The sequence below is a fragment of the Mobula hypostoma genome, chromosome 9 (assembly GCF_963921235.1).
Source record: "Mobula hypostoma chromosome 9, sMobHyp1.1, whole genome shotgun sequence".
NCBI classification, from domain to species: Eukaryota; Metazoa; Chordata; class Chondrichthyes; order Myliobatiformes; family Myliobatidae; genus Mobula; species Mobula hypostoma.
The window spans coordinates 49,584,910-49,602,650 of NC_086105.1; the positions used below are offsets into that span (position 1 = coordinate 49,584,910).

The window sequence follows — 17,741 nt, forward strand, 5'->3', positions numbered from 1 at the left end:
TGTGATGTGAGGTTCAGCAGAGTCACAGCCTCAGGGAAGAAGCTCTTCCTGTGCCTGCTGGTGCGGGAGTGGAGGCTCCTGTAGCGCCTACCGGATGGGAGGAGAGTAAAAAGTCCATGGTTATGGTGAGATGCATCCTTGATGATGCTTTTCGCCCTGCCCAGGCAGCGTTTATGGTAGATGTTCTCAATGGTGGGCAATTGGGTGCCGATAATCCGCTGGGCAGTTTTCACCACATGCTGGAGTGCTTTGCGGTCCGATACGGGACAATTGCCATACCACACTGAGATGCAGTTGGTGAGTATGCTCTCAATGGTACAGCGGTAAAAGTCCACAGTATCCTGGGACAGAGGTGAGCTTTCTTGATTCTCTACAGGATATAAAGACGCTGTTGCGCCTTTTTGATCAGGATGGAGGAGTTCAGGGACCAGGTGAGGTCATCGGAAATGTGGACACCAAGGAATATGAAGCTTGATACAAGCTCCACTACAGCTCTGTTGATGCAGATGGGGACATGAGTGTGGCTCCTACCATGCCTGAAGTCCACAATAGGTCTTTTAGGTGTTAAGGGCCAGGTTGTTATCGACACACCACGCAGCCAGGTGCTGGACCTCGTCCCTGTAGGCTGTCTCGTCATCCCCTCTGATCAGGCCAACAACTGTGGTGTTGTCTGCGAACTTGATTATGGAGTTAGAACCATGTACAGGTATGCAGTTTTAGGTGAAAAGGGAGTACAGAAGAGGGTTCAGCACACAGCCTTGAGGCACGCCAGTATTCAGGGTGAGAGTGGAGGAGAAGAGATTGTCTAACTTAACAGATTGGGGTCTGTTAGTCAGAAAGTCCAAGGTCCAATTGCAGAGGGATGAGCTGATACCAAGCTGGCGAAGTTTGGTGATCAGCTTGGAGGGGATCACAGTATTGAACACCGAACTAACGTCAATGAACAGTATTCTGACATAAGAGTTGGGGCTGTCCAGGTGGGCCAGGGCAGAGTGAAGTGCCGTGGAGATGGCGTCCTCTGTACACCTGTTGGTGCGATAGGCAAATTGATGGGGGTCCAGGGTAGTGGGCAGACAAGATTTCAGATGTGATAGAACCAGTCTCTCAAAGCACTTTGCAATGATGGGGGTGAGTGCAACTGGGCGGAAGTGGAATGCTTCGGTACTGGCACGATGGTGGCTATCTTGAAGCTCCTGGAGACAACTGCCTGTGCCAGGGGCAGATTGAAAATGTCCGTGAAGACCCTGGTCAACTGCCCTGCACAGACTCTGAGCACAAGGCCAGGTATTCCATCCGGACCAGCTGCCTTCCGTATATTCACCCTGCTCAGGGTGGCGCAAACATTGGAGGTGGAAAGTGAGAGAGGCAGTTCACTAGGTGGGAGATCCGCTTTGAGGGTGACCTTGTTCTCTCGGTCAAAGCGACTGTAGAAGTAATTGAGCTCATTGGTTTGAAGTCTGTAATGGTAGAGTTAGTGCACCATGATCAATTCACGTAGATGCATAAACCACCTCCTCTACTTTTACCTGTACCTGTTGATGGTACCCCTCAACCATCAGGCTTTTGAACAAAAGGGAATAAACACACTCATTTAAGGCCTCTTTTATCTTGTTATTAAATGCTGTTATTTATTGCTATTTATTTATATCTGCATTTGAACAGTTTGTTGTTTATTGATCCTCTTTACAGTCGTTGTTTTAGAGATTTGCTAAGTAGGCCCACAGAAAAAGCAGCTCGGGATTATATGTAGTGATATCTATGTACTCTGATAATAAATTTTACTTTGAAATGGAATAATTTTTACAAGTAAATACATATATGTGTGATGAACAAGTGTAAGACGAAGACTGCTTACCAGTAGCACATAAATTCAGAGATAGAAATGATGGCGATCCAAACCAATCTTATTATATATATCAAAATTTTTAACAATCCAAATTTCAAAAGATTTCCAGCCCCAAGCATTCTGAATAAGTACTCGACCTGTAGTGTGTATGACTGAATATGTTTATGTGTATACACATGACAAAGTGAGATAAAATGATGACAGCCATGTTTTGTATACTTCAGTTCATAGTCAGCGAGCTAGCAATGTATTAAGTGCCAAGTGCCTTCACAACGAATGATATGTAAATTATTGAAAGACATTTAAATGTATAAAAGAACATCTTGGATTCACATGAGATTCAAGCAACCCCTGTACTGTAAAATCCTATTCCATTTCTCTGAGGAACCCAGCAGATCTTACCTCTTTATTGATTTTGTTTGTTTCAGCCACTCGCTCGGGAAGTAATGGATTCTGTAAAGGAGGGGCTGGAATCGGTTGCATGGCGATCAGCTGAATTTTGTTTGGTAGCCATTTGCCTGTTTCTGATGGGCGTGACATCCGATCAACATGATCAAAAATGGAAGCGGAGGACGGCTGCTCATCAGGCTTGTCAGTCTGATGAGGCTCTGGAATAGAACATGAACATCAGAGCACAGACAGTGAATGACTGGTAAGAATAACTGGCAAATTACACTGCTGGTGAAAATCTAATGCAGTAATTTGGGATCCAACATTACAGTAATGTTACTATTAGACTATATTATTTGAATTAAAAGCCTAACAATCCAGTGAAATGGTTTCCCAAGATGAAATGCCTTATGGTGGTTTCCATAAAGTGTTTTTTTCCAATTTTGGAAACCACATGGTAACATCAAACATCAAGACAGGAGAGATAGAGAAAAATATTAAAAATCATTATTTTGGTTTGTATTCAGATCTCCTTCATTCCCAGAACAAGCTAATAGGGTGCAACCCATTCTCAGAGGAGTGGTGTTCATTCCATTGAAAACAATGTGCATAAAATGTTCACTCTACTCTGGACTACCTGAACAAAGGAACTCATATGTCAGGCTGTTGTTCGTTGACTGTAGTTGTGTTCAACACAAGAATACAATCCAAATTCATCACTAAACTTCAAGACCCGCCCTCTGTACTTCCCTCTGCAACAATACGATGCTGATTATTCTTGATGATGTGGTTGGCGCTCTCCTAAATGGACGTGATATAGTCACCGCTGTCCTTTGACTGCAGCAAAGGGTTTTATGGGTGTCTCGAAGTACGCCATTACAATAAGATTTAATTATCTCCTCTTGATGGGTGGCAGTTAGATCTGTCCCAATCCTGCACATGCTGATGGTGATTAGCAGAATGTGACCCCTCGAAATAGAGCTGCCCTGCCCTTTTGCTCCAGTAGGTGTCACTGCTGAGGCTGGCCGTGCACATGCGTCGGGCTGTCGCGTCCTACTTCCATGATGAAGGATCGGCTCTCGGGTTAAAAGGGAGCCTGTTGATTTTGGCGAATGAGCAATTTTATATGAATATATAACCCCGAACTTTGCCTGCATTCTGTAAGTTAGCGCATTTTAATTCAATTTAGCCAAAAAAGTGCCGCTGTAATGCACCGTTTGTGCTAATTAGAGGTCACAAGCAGACAGACAGAGCATGAGAGTTTTAGTAGTATATAGATGAACAACAAGGAAACAGGAGTGGCAGCTTCATGGAAGGGGAGCAACTGGAATTGGGAATCTAGGAGTGCTGAAAGTGACAGTGGATGAGGTTTCAGTATCTTGAGACAATAAAAGAAGTTAGGCTGCTGGGAGTACATCAGTTTGAAATTTAATCATGCAAATTAGTGCTGGAACTTCAACTATTTCTGACTAACAGGGTTTTAATAAAGTGATCCACAAAGATGATTGTTTGGCACTGCGATTTCATTATACAATTATGTTTGGATTGAATCACTTAGGCAGCACGGTAGCATAGAGCCTAATGTAATCACTTCACAGCACCAGTGATCATTGATTGCGGTTTGATTCTCACTTGGAGTGAATCAATTGCTCTTTTTCCAAATATACCAATTCCAGTAACAACTTCAGACAGGTAGAGGGCACCAGCATTGCTTTCTATGCACTGAGCAATCTGAGCCCATGCAGAAGATTTTCTTAGCAGACTTAAATGTGGCTCTGGTATCCATGGAAACCACTACCAAGCATCTACCTTCAAAGGCCTTGAAATAAATCAAACCACTGGCTTCCAAATGATTACCTGTTTCATTAAATATTCTGTTATAATGGCACTTTGTAAAAAGGTTACAGGCCTCCCAAATGGCTTGCGGTACAGTTCTCAGAAAATATTTTGGAATGTATGATGGAATCATAATCTATGGCACACATTACTTATATATTCTATATATACACACGCACACACACACACACACACCTGATTCTGAAAATATTAGCACATGGATAAACAATGCTTCCAAACTGGTGCAGGATAGAATATTTTGGATGCAGTGTTCAAGTACAAATAATCTACATAAGTAACAATGGTGTATATTGACATCTTCCAAATCACATAGTATAGTGTGCTTGTTTAATGATATTGCAGCCATTCACATAGCTGCAAAAATGTTGCCTGTATTTTTTCTATCTCATGGACAGTTCGTACTTGTCTATTCACTGTAAGGATATTGGCTGCAGTTATGTTTATATAGTAACTTCAAGTGCACAGTATTTGGATTAGAACTTGAATTTGAGAATAATGTAGAAAATGAAGCTGAATATTGCCTTTAACTCCAGAATTTCTCGTTACCTTAATTGCTTGGGCTTCTTATCCTTCTCCCTAGAGAACTATGTACAAAATAAACTTTGTAGTTTATTGTAAACAGTTTAGTCACAGGTTCATGGGAAACTGGAATGCCACTGGGTTCACCTGAGTAACTGGAATATCCCTAGGGTCAAGCTGAGAAACAAGATGCCTGTGGGGTCAACTGGGAAATGACATACAAAAAAAGTGTCACATACATGTGTTTGGAATAACAGCTGGGAAAGGCCTCCAAAAGAAATGGTTCCAGTTTACTCTAGTACAGGAAATACATATGTTTGCACTTTAAAGGTGAAACATCTTCTGCAAAGGCTGTACTCAGAGTCATCTCCAAATCAAGCAAGTATTTACTATACTAAATGTTAACTGGCTCCTCCTTCATTTATTTCTTTCATTTCAAAATATGTCATGTATAAACTTGAAATGTATTACTAATATGTTAGCGGATACAAACCATTTCTGATTGTCATGTGTCTATTGCCACTAGGAATTGCAGGAGCTCTTGGAATATCCTCGACAGATTCTCTGCCACTGGACTGTTCACTGGCAGTGGATTCAGCTTCAGAAGGTGAAACTCTACAAAGACAGACATTGCATTTAAAACATCAAACCCTGCTCCCCACTCGCCCAGTTTACATGAGACAGATTTCAGATAAATTCACTTGGACTGCAACTGGATTTGTGATTGTTTTTAAAATGCAGATTGCAAGATGTGTAGTCAGCTGATCTAAAATTAACCTTCAAAAGCTACAGTTTGCAGAGAATGTATCAGAATTTTCAATTGTAGACCTATTCTCCCCCCCCCCACGACAAAATGTTGTCTCTTTCTTCTTGATAGTGGATTAGGAGCTATGATACATCACAAATGCCTTGGTATAATAAATATCAGCCAAAACAAGTTGCAACATCAGGAAATGAGGGATTCTAATTTGACTTCTGAAGTTTGAAGATTAGTTTTAAAAATTTATATCAGAGTACTCTATTGTCACAAAAAGGACAGCCTTCGCACAAATACATTATTACTGTAATGAGCAGATAGCAATTAATACTTTGTTATTAACTTCACAGTGGAATGATCCACTTGTCAAAATAATCAATACTTAGAAAAATGCAAGAGCGGTAAGGATTGTGTTAGGGGCCCTGAGGATTAAACCCATCAGGGAACACTGTCACGGGCACAGGGCTCCAAGAGAAATTGACCGCAATCCACACAAAATCGACACTATTTTGGACATTCCTTATGTGTGTGGAAAAGTTCAATTTTGACATTCTCATCTCACTTACTAAACATCAGTCTTACATGCAGCAGAGCTCATTATTAATAACTTTAAACGTCAATTTTTACTCCAGTTTTCTTGTTGATAACTGGCAATGCTGCTAACATAAGACTTCAGTCAATTTCTAGGAAGGCAGGAAGAAATGGGTTGGTTTCTGGACTGCCAGCTCTTAGAATAACTATTCTACATTAGATAGGTGAAGAGATCAAATCAGCAAGAAACACAGGCTATCAAGGGAGGATTTTAGGGTCTTCAGGATGTCAGGACCTCAGGCTGAGCCTCAAATAAAATATTTCAATTCTACATTCAGCAGCTTGGAAAAACCTAACTGGGTCCGCACTGACTATTTCTAGTGTATGAAGATCTGTACCATAACATGTGGAAATTCGACAAAATGTTCTAAAATTTGCATTCGTTAAATTCTCTAGCAATGCATTTTACAAGTAAAAATGAAAAATTGTTAACACCCTAGTTACACATTTTTGATTAATGTCTTTTGAGATTTCTTTACAGGATGTAAAACTTACATTTCTCTTTTCTTTCCTCATACTCTGGAGCCAAGGATCAAGTTTTGCATTAAAACTGGTCAATGCCCCACCACTGTGCACAAGCAAATCAGCTTAAGACACTGTCATTTTTCAACTTCTCATGAGAAGTGAGGCATAAACTCAAGTGGCATCATCACTTATTGGAATTTCACGTTGAATGAAAGAAACATTTGCTGTTGAGCAGTTAATGCTCTATGTAATGGATTATGCTTACCGACTTCTCTGTCGAAGCCCTTTGGACAGTTTGGCTGCCTTCGGCTGAGGACTGGACACATCACCGTTCTCAGATGGCGAGTTGTCCTTTGCTGAGACAGGTGGCAAACCTTCATGGATGACCAAAATGTCATCTTTACCATGCTGACCAATATGCTGCTTGGCAAAGTCAAAACCTTTAACACTTGGCACTTGAAGCTGAGAAGGCAAATGTGATGATCTGTTAGAGCTGAAGATATAGATATTATAACACATGGAGAACCTAAGTGAGGTACTGTGTTGAACATTATGCTCAAATATAGCCTGGAGTAGTGACAAAACTCAAGCTTCTTAAAAAATTTCTTTGCACTAAGCTAGGCTTTGTAATTTAAAACACCATTCATCTTCAGTCACTTTCTTTTCCACTTTGACATGGTCTAAGTTTCTAAGATGACTTTCTAAGCACTTATGGTTAAGGAAACTTCAATGTTCTTAAGCTCATAACTATAGGCATTCAATCTCAGCTTAGATCAAGTTTAAGTTTATTGTCATTCAATTACTAGAAATAACTTAAACAATAATGTGAACTTATGACACAAGTTAAAAAGTATAATGCGACTGACTGGTGCTTCACTTGCAATGAGACCTGGTGGTGGCAGGGAGTTCAGTAGTCTCAGGGCCTGAAGGAAGAAGCTGTTTCCCATCTAACAGTCCTTGTCCTAATCTATGGTACCTCCTGCATGATGGCAGGAGGTCAAAGAAAATTTCAGAAGGATGGAAGGGATTCTTAACAATGCTAATGGCCCTGTGGATGCAGCACTACTGATAAATATCTCGGATAGGTGGAAGAGAGGCACTCATGATCTTCTCAGCAGCCCTCGCAATCCTATATAGGGTCTTGCACTTGGATGCCTTGCAATTCCCGTACTAGACACGGGAAGCAGCTAGTCAGGACACTCTCAATGGTGCTCCAGTAAAAATTGGATGGAATGGAGGAGGAAGGAGGGAAGCGCTTGCTTGTCTCAATCTCTTAAGGAAGTGGAGATGCTGCCGTGATTTCCTGACTAAAGAGGTAGAGTTGAGGGACCAGATGAGATTGTCCCTTATGTGCACTCCCACAAACTTGGTGCTCGCCTTGCTATTTGCTATCTACTTAGTTAAATGATTCAACAAGTTAACAGAACTATGATTGATTTGGGTACCCCAAATTTTAATCCATGCAGTAGATAGACAATGCTGATGCTTATACTGATCATAATGAATGCAGATGTAGGCACTCAGAGGGAAGAAACAGCAATATGCTTACAATTGTGAATTCACACTCAGTTACAAAATAACTAGTCATTTCCAAAAATCAGAAGTATGAGGATCAGAATCAGATTTATTATGCTGTCATATAATAATAGGTCATGAAATTTGTTGTTTTGTGGTAGTACAGTGCAAGACATACAAATTCCCATAAGTTATAATAAGAAAGCAAGCAAGCAAGCAAATAAATAAATAAATACATACATACTGAGTAGCCAGCATTGATGTAATGGATTCTAATTTTGGGTTTACCAAGCATGTTTACTTTATGACATATTGGGAAAGTAAAAGCAGCAATGTGAAAGTTTTATTTGTGGAAATATAATGCCCTGTTGCATGTCTCGTGTCACCACCAGCAACTTGTATGGTGACTATCTGTATGGGTTGTAGCTTCCTTCTTCTATACTGGAAATGCATCAAGTATGAAGGGCTTTGGGATTGTTAAGTAGGTGGCCATTTGACATACAAGTTGATCTGTCCAAAGTTCAGCTGGTGTGGCATTACTTGGCTGCTGTCTCTGATCTAAGCTCTGCTTTTGGGCTCCTTTGCAAAGTGGAACTCTTTTGTTTTCTTGCAAATTAGTGATAAAATAAACTGCCAAATGATAAGAATCATGATGTTCACTTCACAGATGGTTGAGATGCAAGTTGCATCCAGTTCATATTATTTGACTTGAAGCATTGGACTCAGAGTACAGTTAAACTGCCAAACCTCAAAACACATCAAATATTTTTCTTGGAAGAAAAAAGTTGCTGATGGTTAAAATCCAAAATAAAAACACAATGCACGAGGCAGCATCCATGGAAAGAGAACAGAGTTGACATTTCATATCAAGGATCTTTGATTCAAGACTGGAAAAGTTAAAAGCAAATTATGTATAGATTTTAAACGCAAACAACAGGAATTCTGCAGATGCTGGAAATTCAAGCAACATACATCAAAGTTGCTGGTGAACGCAGCAGGCCAAGCAGCATCTATAGGAAGAGGCGCAGTCGACGTTTCAGGCCGAGACCCTTCGTCAGGACTAACTGAAGGAAGAGTGAGTAAGGGATTTGAAAGCTTTCAAATCCCTTACTCACTCTTCCTTCAGTTAGTCCTGACGAAGGGTCTCGGCCTGAAACGTCGACTGCGCCTCTTCCTATAGATGCTGCTTGGCCTGCTGCGTTCACCAGCAACTTTGAGTTATGTATAGATTGCAGGGTAGGAGGGTGGAAAAAATGAAGAGAATGTCTGTTACAGGGTACAAATCAAAGTTCTTAAGATATCCATTACTTTAAAAACTGACATTTAGAAACAGAAGGTGAAAAAACAATCAATTGAAAGAGAAAGGAACAGCCACATCTAAAGAAAGATGAAAAATATGTTAAATTATGAAATTCACTATAAACTTCAAAGGTTGCAACATCAGGGTATTTTGCACAGAGACAGAGCTGCCACATTAAATCTGAGTTACAATGGATATTCTGTCCTGACTTCCATTCAATGTAGGCACAGCTTTATAACAAACTTGAACGAAAGGACCTCAAAAATGACCTGGGCTTTGGGTGGTGGGGGGTGTAATTCTGAAGCTGAGGGATATGACAGTAGAAGGTTCTGCCACTGAGCTGTGATACACAGCAGACGAGACATAGGAATGACTAAAAGGGACCAGAAATCCTCAATGGATTTCTACTGCTATTGAAAGGAATCTCCCAAAAACATCAACCTCCCTTTCCTATTTCAGATGCCAAATCCGGCAGTATAATTGAGACAGTGGTTTTAGTTGAAGAATTTCAATCTACTTAATTCTTGAATGGTTTGTCTTTCTATTGTGGAACATTCTGCATTTCTCAAGCAGCTTGTCTAATTTGTTCTGAAGTTCCAACCCAATATGCATGCACAGATAATATGCATTCACAAGAGACTATATTAATTATGTATTTATGGGATGTGGGTGTCGCCAGCTAAGCCAGCATTTATTGCCCATCCTTAGTTGCCCTTGAGAAGGTGGTGATGAGTTGCCTTCTTGAACCACGGCAGTCCCTGAGGTGTAGGTACACCCACAGTGCTGCTAGGGAGAGAATTCCATGATTTTGACCCAGTGACAATCAGGAATGGCGATATGTTTTCCAGTCAGGATGGTGAGTGACTTAGAGAGGGATTTCCAAGTGGTGTTGTTCTCTTTTACCTGCCTTATAATTAGGCACAAGACAAACCCGGCGGTACAACATTGCTTCTCTGTCCAGGTATGTTATAGTCTTTAGAACTCAGTATCAAATTTTCCAAATTTAGGTAACACACTCTTCCAGTATCAGAATTGACTATTGCTGTCAGTCATCTATCTGTGACTTGGACTCACTTTTTCTCTTTCTATTATTATAGCTCATTCTGCTAGGCATGTCCAACTTCCCCGTTACCAAGGTGGAAAGTGCCATTACATGTTTGGCCAAAACCAGGGTTGCTCACAAATAATACAGAGCCAGACTTAACCTTATAAAAAGGCTAAGCATTGCTGTAGTAGAGAGGTTCAATATTTTTAAAATGTTCAATACACAAGAAACAAAAAAACCTTTAATCCTCACAACACTTCTCAAGGTCAAAAGAGATCTAAACTAAAATGTTTTGGAGAATCTTTTCTAAAATAATCAAACTAACAATTGCTCAAACTTTCTCATAGTCTTTGTCCTCTGTAAAGCTAGCAAAACACTGTACCGTACTTCTTAAGATCTCACATCAAATCATCAGACAAGTTTCTCCTATAAGCAGTGAGCATCTTACCCAAGTTCATCTTCAGAAAGCTAAAAAAAAAAAATGGGGGATTAGCCCTACCCAATTTTAGGTTTTACTACTGGGCAGTCAACATATGCTACCTTACATTTTGGATATCGTGAAGCCTGTCCAGTTTGGGTTTCTTCAGAAGATAATTCTGTTAATAAATTTTCTATTATTTCTCTTCTTGGTTGGTCAATTCCTCTATCCTTAAGTAATTTAAATGATAATTTTGTAGTTCAACATTCTTTGAGGATTCGGTTACAATTTAGAAAATTCTTTGAGCTATTTGGTTTTTCACTCCCTAGTCCCAATTTTTCTAATTATTATTTTAAACCTTCTTTGATTGACGTAGTTTTTAAAGAATGGAATAGACTAGGTATTAACTGTTTTCAGGATTTGTTTGTTGGAGATAGTCTTTCCTCATTTGATCAACTATCTATTAAATATAATGTTCGTAAAGCTCACTTTTTCAGATAATTACAAATTAGAGACTTCTTGTGTTTTCAACTTTATACATTTCCTAAATATCCAGATAAGAATTTAATTGATACAATTGTTACTTTGAAACCTTTTCATAATGGATCTATTTCTAATATTTATAATATGTTGTTGGCATTGAGAAACACTCCGTTCGACAAAATTTAAAACCTCTGGGAACATGACCTACAGATTTCAGTTGATGAGGATACTTGGAATGAAATTTTTAAACTTGTTCACACCTCTTCATTTTGTGCGCGTCACTCTCTTTTACAATTTAAAGTGGTTCATAGAGCCTATATGACTAAAGATAAGCTCTCTCGTTTTTACTCAGATTTTTCTCCATAGGTGCAATCTTGACGAGGCCTCTCTAATTCATATGTTTTGGTCCTGCCTGCGGCTTGATAAATTTTGGAAAGAAGTATTTCAAACTTTCTCGGAGCTTTTTAAAGTAAACTTTAAACCCAACCCTCTGACTGCCTTGTTTGGCATTGTTGGAGGAAATGATTTTACTGTTAAGCCGAATGATTTGCATATTTTGGTTTTTATTTCTCTTTTAGCCAGAAGAATTTTGTTGCTTAAATGGAAAGATGCCGCTCCGCTTACTCATGCCCATTGGTTGATTGATGTTATGTCACGTTTAAATCCGGAGAAGATTAGGTGTTCTATTTCTATACCTAGACAAGATTTTTTCACATTATGAGGACCTTTTTAGAACTACTTTCACAATTTTCGATTTGGTCAACAATGATGATGGCTATTATATGTTTGAATTTACGCCTATATGTCAGAGATTTTTTTTTCTTTTCTTTTAACCAAACAGCTGTTTTTTCCCCCTTTTTTTTTCTGTTTTGTTATGGGGTTTTGATTTTGCTTTAGATTAGAATAAAATATACGTTTTCAATATTACGGTTAATTTACTATACATAGTTATGGGGCAATTCAATCTTGTTTCTGTTTCCATGATATCATAATGTATTTTGTATTTGTCTATGCAAGTAATTAATAAAAATATTGAAAAAGAAAAAAAGTTTATCCGATAAGCAGTGAGCATCTCACCCAAATTCATACTCCTTTGTTGAACATTGTTCTGAATTAAGTGTTGAAACGCTTGTATGTTCACACTATAGGTATTTTTGGACTTCCATCTTCAAACATGAAATCCTAAAGTTGTCATCAGCATTGCTAAAAAAAAAAAGGCTACTCCAATATCACTCTACTAAATTCTATTTTATCTGACTGTACTGAAGAAAAATGGCCTTAGCTTCAATATTTGTTTTTGTTATTAAACCAAGATATCTGTTGTTTATTAAATTAATATGTGGCCTAGTATGAAAAAATCAGAACAGTGTCTTTGTAAGTCAGGGACATGATCAACAATTTTGCTTATTCCATGTCCTATAATTGTCAAGTTGAGTATTTCTGCTTGTCAGAGTCAAATAATAAAGAAAAAATGTCAATGTAATAAAGGTCTTTTCCCAGACAGCTTCAAGTGTTCTTTCTGCCCTACATTCTGCACTTTTTACTTGTACTGCTGGATATCAAGTTTCGACTCATTTCCAATGAAGGAATTTAGTTATAGTTTAATCTTTTGTATCTATTTGTCATTTACACATTAGTCTTGAATTAATCTTTAGTTTCTGTTTTTCATTAATTCTTGTGCATATTTTAGACCACTGCACCCCCCTTCCCAAAAACAAATTTTATTTTTAATAATTTTATTAATTTATCCTTGTTCACAAAACTTACAGGACATTGAAAAGTTATTAATACAATTTCAAGCAAGTGCCATAATTCAGGTGTCATTAGAGCCAAACTTGTCAGGGAAGAGGTTTCATAGCATTTTAAGAAGCAGCAGCCATATCTCCCCAGAGACCTGGCCAACATTCATCTCTCATATCTCTAATATTACTTGTGCAATGAATGGCACTTTATAAAGGCTCTCTCCAAATACTGACAGCTCTGAATACCAGTAGGAATTACTGACATACTTCTACTGTCTTGCTGGAAATACTTCCATTGGCACTCTGTTGGTTATTGCCTTGCCTTGGCTATTCAGGACATTGTTAGCTGAAACAACAACGATGCAATTCTATTTGAAAGAAACTGCAAAGAACAGTTCTGATGAGAGGATCTGAAACATTGACTGCATTTGTTTCCACTGCTACTGAATGGTTTGTGGAGCATCCTGTTTTCATTGCTGAGTACAAACTGCTAGCACAGAATTAAACTAAGTTTTCAAATGTACAACAGCTATCATCTTGATGGTTGTACGTTAAAGTTTTAACAGGAGTTGTATCTAAAATCTTCCATATTAAAAGGGATTATTATAGTTTAATATTTGAAACTTTGCAAGATATTTTGCACATAGCTCATTTTGGGCAGGCACTAGCAGTATGTGCCATTAAAGGCAAGTTAGGAAATGAAGTTCAAATGTAAATTAGTTTAAAAATCGTACTAGAATTACACCAACATAATCTATAAGCATAGTCATTACTGACAGTTTGCAGTGTGATTGGGAGAGTGAACTATTTTGAAACCTGTGTACTATTTGTTAATCTAAAAGCCTAATCAAGATGACCCAGCAGCATTATGCACTTCAATCGGCACAGCTCTTAAGAGTCACTGGTTCAGAGCTCTTGCAACACAGGTCTGTTCTTGATTTCAGGGAAAGGTTGGTGTGGAGTTTGCACATTCTCCTGGTGACCATATGATTTTCAACAGGTGCTTTGGTTTCTTCCAAAGTCTCAAAGGCACACTGGAAGGTTAACTGGCCCCTGAAAGTTTACCATGATGTAGATTCGTGGCAAAGACTCAAAAGAGGAGTTGAGGGGAAAATAAGTTACAAGGATACAAGTGGGGGGGGGGTGTTAAGACTGACGGGATTGTTTTGCGGATGAGGAAGAAAGTAAAGTCTGACGTAGCAGTATTTCAGTGGAGTAAAGGAAGTTACAGTGGTATGAGAGAGGAGTTGGTGAAAGTAAGTCAGAAGGAGATGCTGGACAGGATGACAGCAGAGCAACAATGGTGGGATTTTCTGGGAAAAATGAGGATAGATGTATTCCAAAAGTGAAGAAATACTCAAATGGCAAAATAATACAACTGTGGCTGACAATGGAAGTCAAAGTTAATGTAAAAGCAAAAGAGAGGGCATACAAAAAAGCAAAAATTAGTGGGAAGATAGAGAATTGAGAAGCTTTTAAAAACTTAGACAGCAACAGAGTGAATCATTAGGAGAGAAAAGAAGAGATATGAAAGCAAGCCAGCAAACAATATCAAAGTGGAGAGTAAAAGCTTTTTCAAGTATGTAAAAAATAAAAAAAAGATATGAGAGTAGATATAGGACAGCTAGAAAATGAGGCTGGAGAAATAATAACCTGGGACAATGAGATGCAGATGAACTAGATAAATATTTTGCATCAGACTTCACTGTGCAAGACATTAGCAGAGTGCCAGATGTTGAAGGGTGTGAGGTAAGAGAAGTGAGTGCTGTTACTATTACATGGAAGAAGGTGCTCAAAAAGCTGAAAGAGATCAGGGTACATAACTCACCTGGACCAGATGAACTGCACCCTAGCGTGTTGAAAGAGGTAGTGGTAGAGATTGTAGAAGGCATTAGCAATGACCTTTCAAACATCTTTGGACTCTGGCATGGTGGCGGAGGACTGGAAAGTTGCAAATGTCACTCCACTGTTTAAAAAAGGAGGAAGGCCGCAAAAAGAAAATTACAGACCAGTTAGCTTGACCTCAGTGGTTGGGAAGATGTCAGAGTCAATTGTTAAGGAGGAGGCATTGGAGTACTTAGTGACACAGGACAAGTTAGGATAAAGTCAGCATGGTTCCCTGAAGGGAAAATCTTGCCTGACGAACTTGTTGGAATTCTTTGAAGAGTTTACAAGTAAGATAGATAAAAGGGATGCAGTGAATGTTTTATATTTGGACTTTCAGAAGGCCTTTGACAAGGTGCCACACATGAGGCTGCTTACCAAGTTAAAAACCCATGATATTTCTGGAAAGTTACTGGCATGGTTAGAACATTGGCTGATTGGTGGGAGGCAGTGTGTGGGAATAAAAGGATCTTTTTCTGGTTGGCTGCCAGAGACTAGTGGTGTTCTGCAGAGGTTGGTGTTGGGACTGCTTCTTTTTATGCTGTACATCATTGATTTAGATGACGGTATAAATGGTTTTGCTGTCAAGTTTGCAGATAATATGAAGATTGGTTGAGGAAACAGGTAGGCTGCAGAAGGACTTAGACATATTCGGAGAATGGACAAGAAAGTGGCAAGTGAAATACCATGTTGGAAAATGCACGGTCATGCACTTTGGCAATAGAAAGAAATGTACAGACTATTTTCTAAATGGGGAGAAAATCCAAAAATCTGAGATGCAAGGGGACTTGGGAGTCCTTGTACAGAACACCCTGAAGGTTAATTTGCAGGTTGAGTTGGTGGCGAGGAAGGCAAATGTAATGTTAGCATTCATTTCAAGAGGTCTAGTATATAAGGCTGAGGATTTACAAGGCACTAGTGAGGCCTCACTTTGAGTATCATGAACAATTTTGGGCTCCTCATCTGAGAAAAGATATGCCAGCATTGGAAAGGTTTCAGAGGAGGTTCACAAAGATGATTCTGGGAATGAAAGGGTTATACAAGGAACGCTTGATAGCTCTGGGTCTGTACTCACTGGAATTTAGAAGGATGAGGGCGATCTCATTGAAACCTTTTGAATGTTGAAAGGCCTACACAGAGTAGATGTGGAAAGGATGTTTCCCATGTTGGGGGAGTCTAGGACAAGAGGGCACTGCCTCAGGATAGAGGGGCATCACTTTAAAACAGAGATGCAGGGAAATTTCTTTACCCAGAGGGTGGTGAATTTGGGGAGTTTGTTACCACAGGAAGCTGTGGAGGCCAGGTTATTGGGTGTATTTTAAGGCAGAGCTTGATAGGTTCTTGATTGGACACAGCATCAAAAGTTACGGGGAGAAGGCTGGGGATGTGAGCTGAGGAGAGGTAAAAAAAAAAGGATCAGCCATGATTGAATGCCGGAGCAGACTCGATGGGCCAAAAGGTCCAATTCTACTCCAATGTCTTATGGATGAGCTGAATGACCCCTTTCTGTGTCATAATAATCACTGAGGGGGAAATCACTCACAAAGAAAGATGGTTGTGGATGTTTGAGGTCAATCACATTGGCTTTATCAGTGATGCACAGACCCTGAACAAAATTCTAAAGAAGGCTTCTTATCATATCCAATGAAAAGAAAGAGATAGAATAGACAAAACCAATTGTTCTCACTTTCCATGCAGTATGAGGCCGGAGAAACTAGGCAAAATTTATTGCGAGCTTAATTTGGTTTCCTAATTTATAACTTTTACGTACACAGTGACAAAGAATTTGAAAGCCTTTTAGATGAATATAAACAACTGTGATGAAGCCTCTGCCCATATAATTTGATCTTTCAATCCCTTCATTTTAGCCAATGCAAGACAACATTTTAGCAGAAATAGAAGGATAACATATTCCTGTTTATTTGAAATACTTTTAAAACAACCTTTTATAATTTATCTCTTGCTAACAGCATGTGACCTCATTTATTTTACTCCATTACTCACTCTAGCATTCTTGGTGTTGTCCGACAGGTTTGAGAAAAGATAATATTTATCTATTCCAACAAAATGGAACAGATTGCTGTCCAATGTCAGTGCTACAGCTGCACTGGACTACATTCGCACTGTATTCTTTATACGGAAGTGCCATGGGACAAGACGTCATTTATTTTCCTTCTTATTTCAGGATGTTTTTCACAATGGGAAGGTGTTCTGTACAGTACTGACTTCCAAGGTTCACCTAGAATCTTTTAAAGCATGAAAGGTCATCACGCTATCCTCAGGCAACGCACATCAAGCCCTTCTGAACCAAGTATATGCTAGCAAAAATGACAGCTTTGTGCTTCCAAGCTACCTGCCAGAAGGTGCGTGTGCATTCATCCTCTACAAGTAAAATTAATTAAATCACAAGCCAAAATTTTAGACAATGTCCTCTAAACGTTAAAATTACAAAGAAAATGCATCAATCTTTCTTCACAGTTGAACTCATACAATTAATTTCCATGCTTACAGTTCCTAAAAAGTTTTCCAAATTATACAAGGAACTAGCTGTTGTTTAAACCATTCCAAACATTGCTTTCGAAAGACGTAATGTCTCCTTTTGAACCTTTCTTCACTAAACTATCACGTGCATTAGGGATGAGGGAAGACAAAGGATGCTCTAATCTAACATTTAGTATTTCTATACAAAACTGAAAGTTTGTGGCTCAAATATAAAAAAAAGTGTCAAAATGCAGTGAAAATTTAAACTGAATGGAATTAATATACTAGGAAATTCATTGCTGAGAATTAAAAACAAGACAATTTTCGCTGAACACCTAACGCTCTGTCCGCCAGAGAAAGCAGGATCTCTCAGTGGCTACACATTTTAATTCCACGTCCCATTCCCATTCTGATATGTCTATCCATGGCCTCCTCTACTGTCAAGATG

At 39.0% G+C, this 17,741-nt stretch overlaps 1 protein-coding gene across 1 annotated transcript in view; it reads right to left on the reverse strand.

Moving 5' to 3' along the window:
* Positions 1 to 17,741, reverse strand: part of si:ch211-1e14.1 (UPF0606 protein KIAA1549) — a 280,906-nt gene that overhangs the window by 36,765 nt on the left and 226,400 nt on the right. The window contains exons 11-13 of the mRNA XM_063059529.1: positions 6,691 to 6,887; positions 5,106 to 5,227; positions 2,249 to 2,454 (exon numbers count right to left, since the gene is read on the reverse strand). Of these exons, the coding sequence (XP_062915599.1) occupies positions 2,249 to 2,454; positions 5,106 to 5,227; positions 6,691 to 6,887 (525 nt within the window). The remainder of the gene's footprint in view (positions 1 to 2,248; positions 2,455 to 5,105; positions 5,228 to 6,690; positions 6,888 to 17,741) is intronic.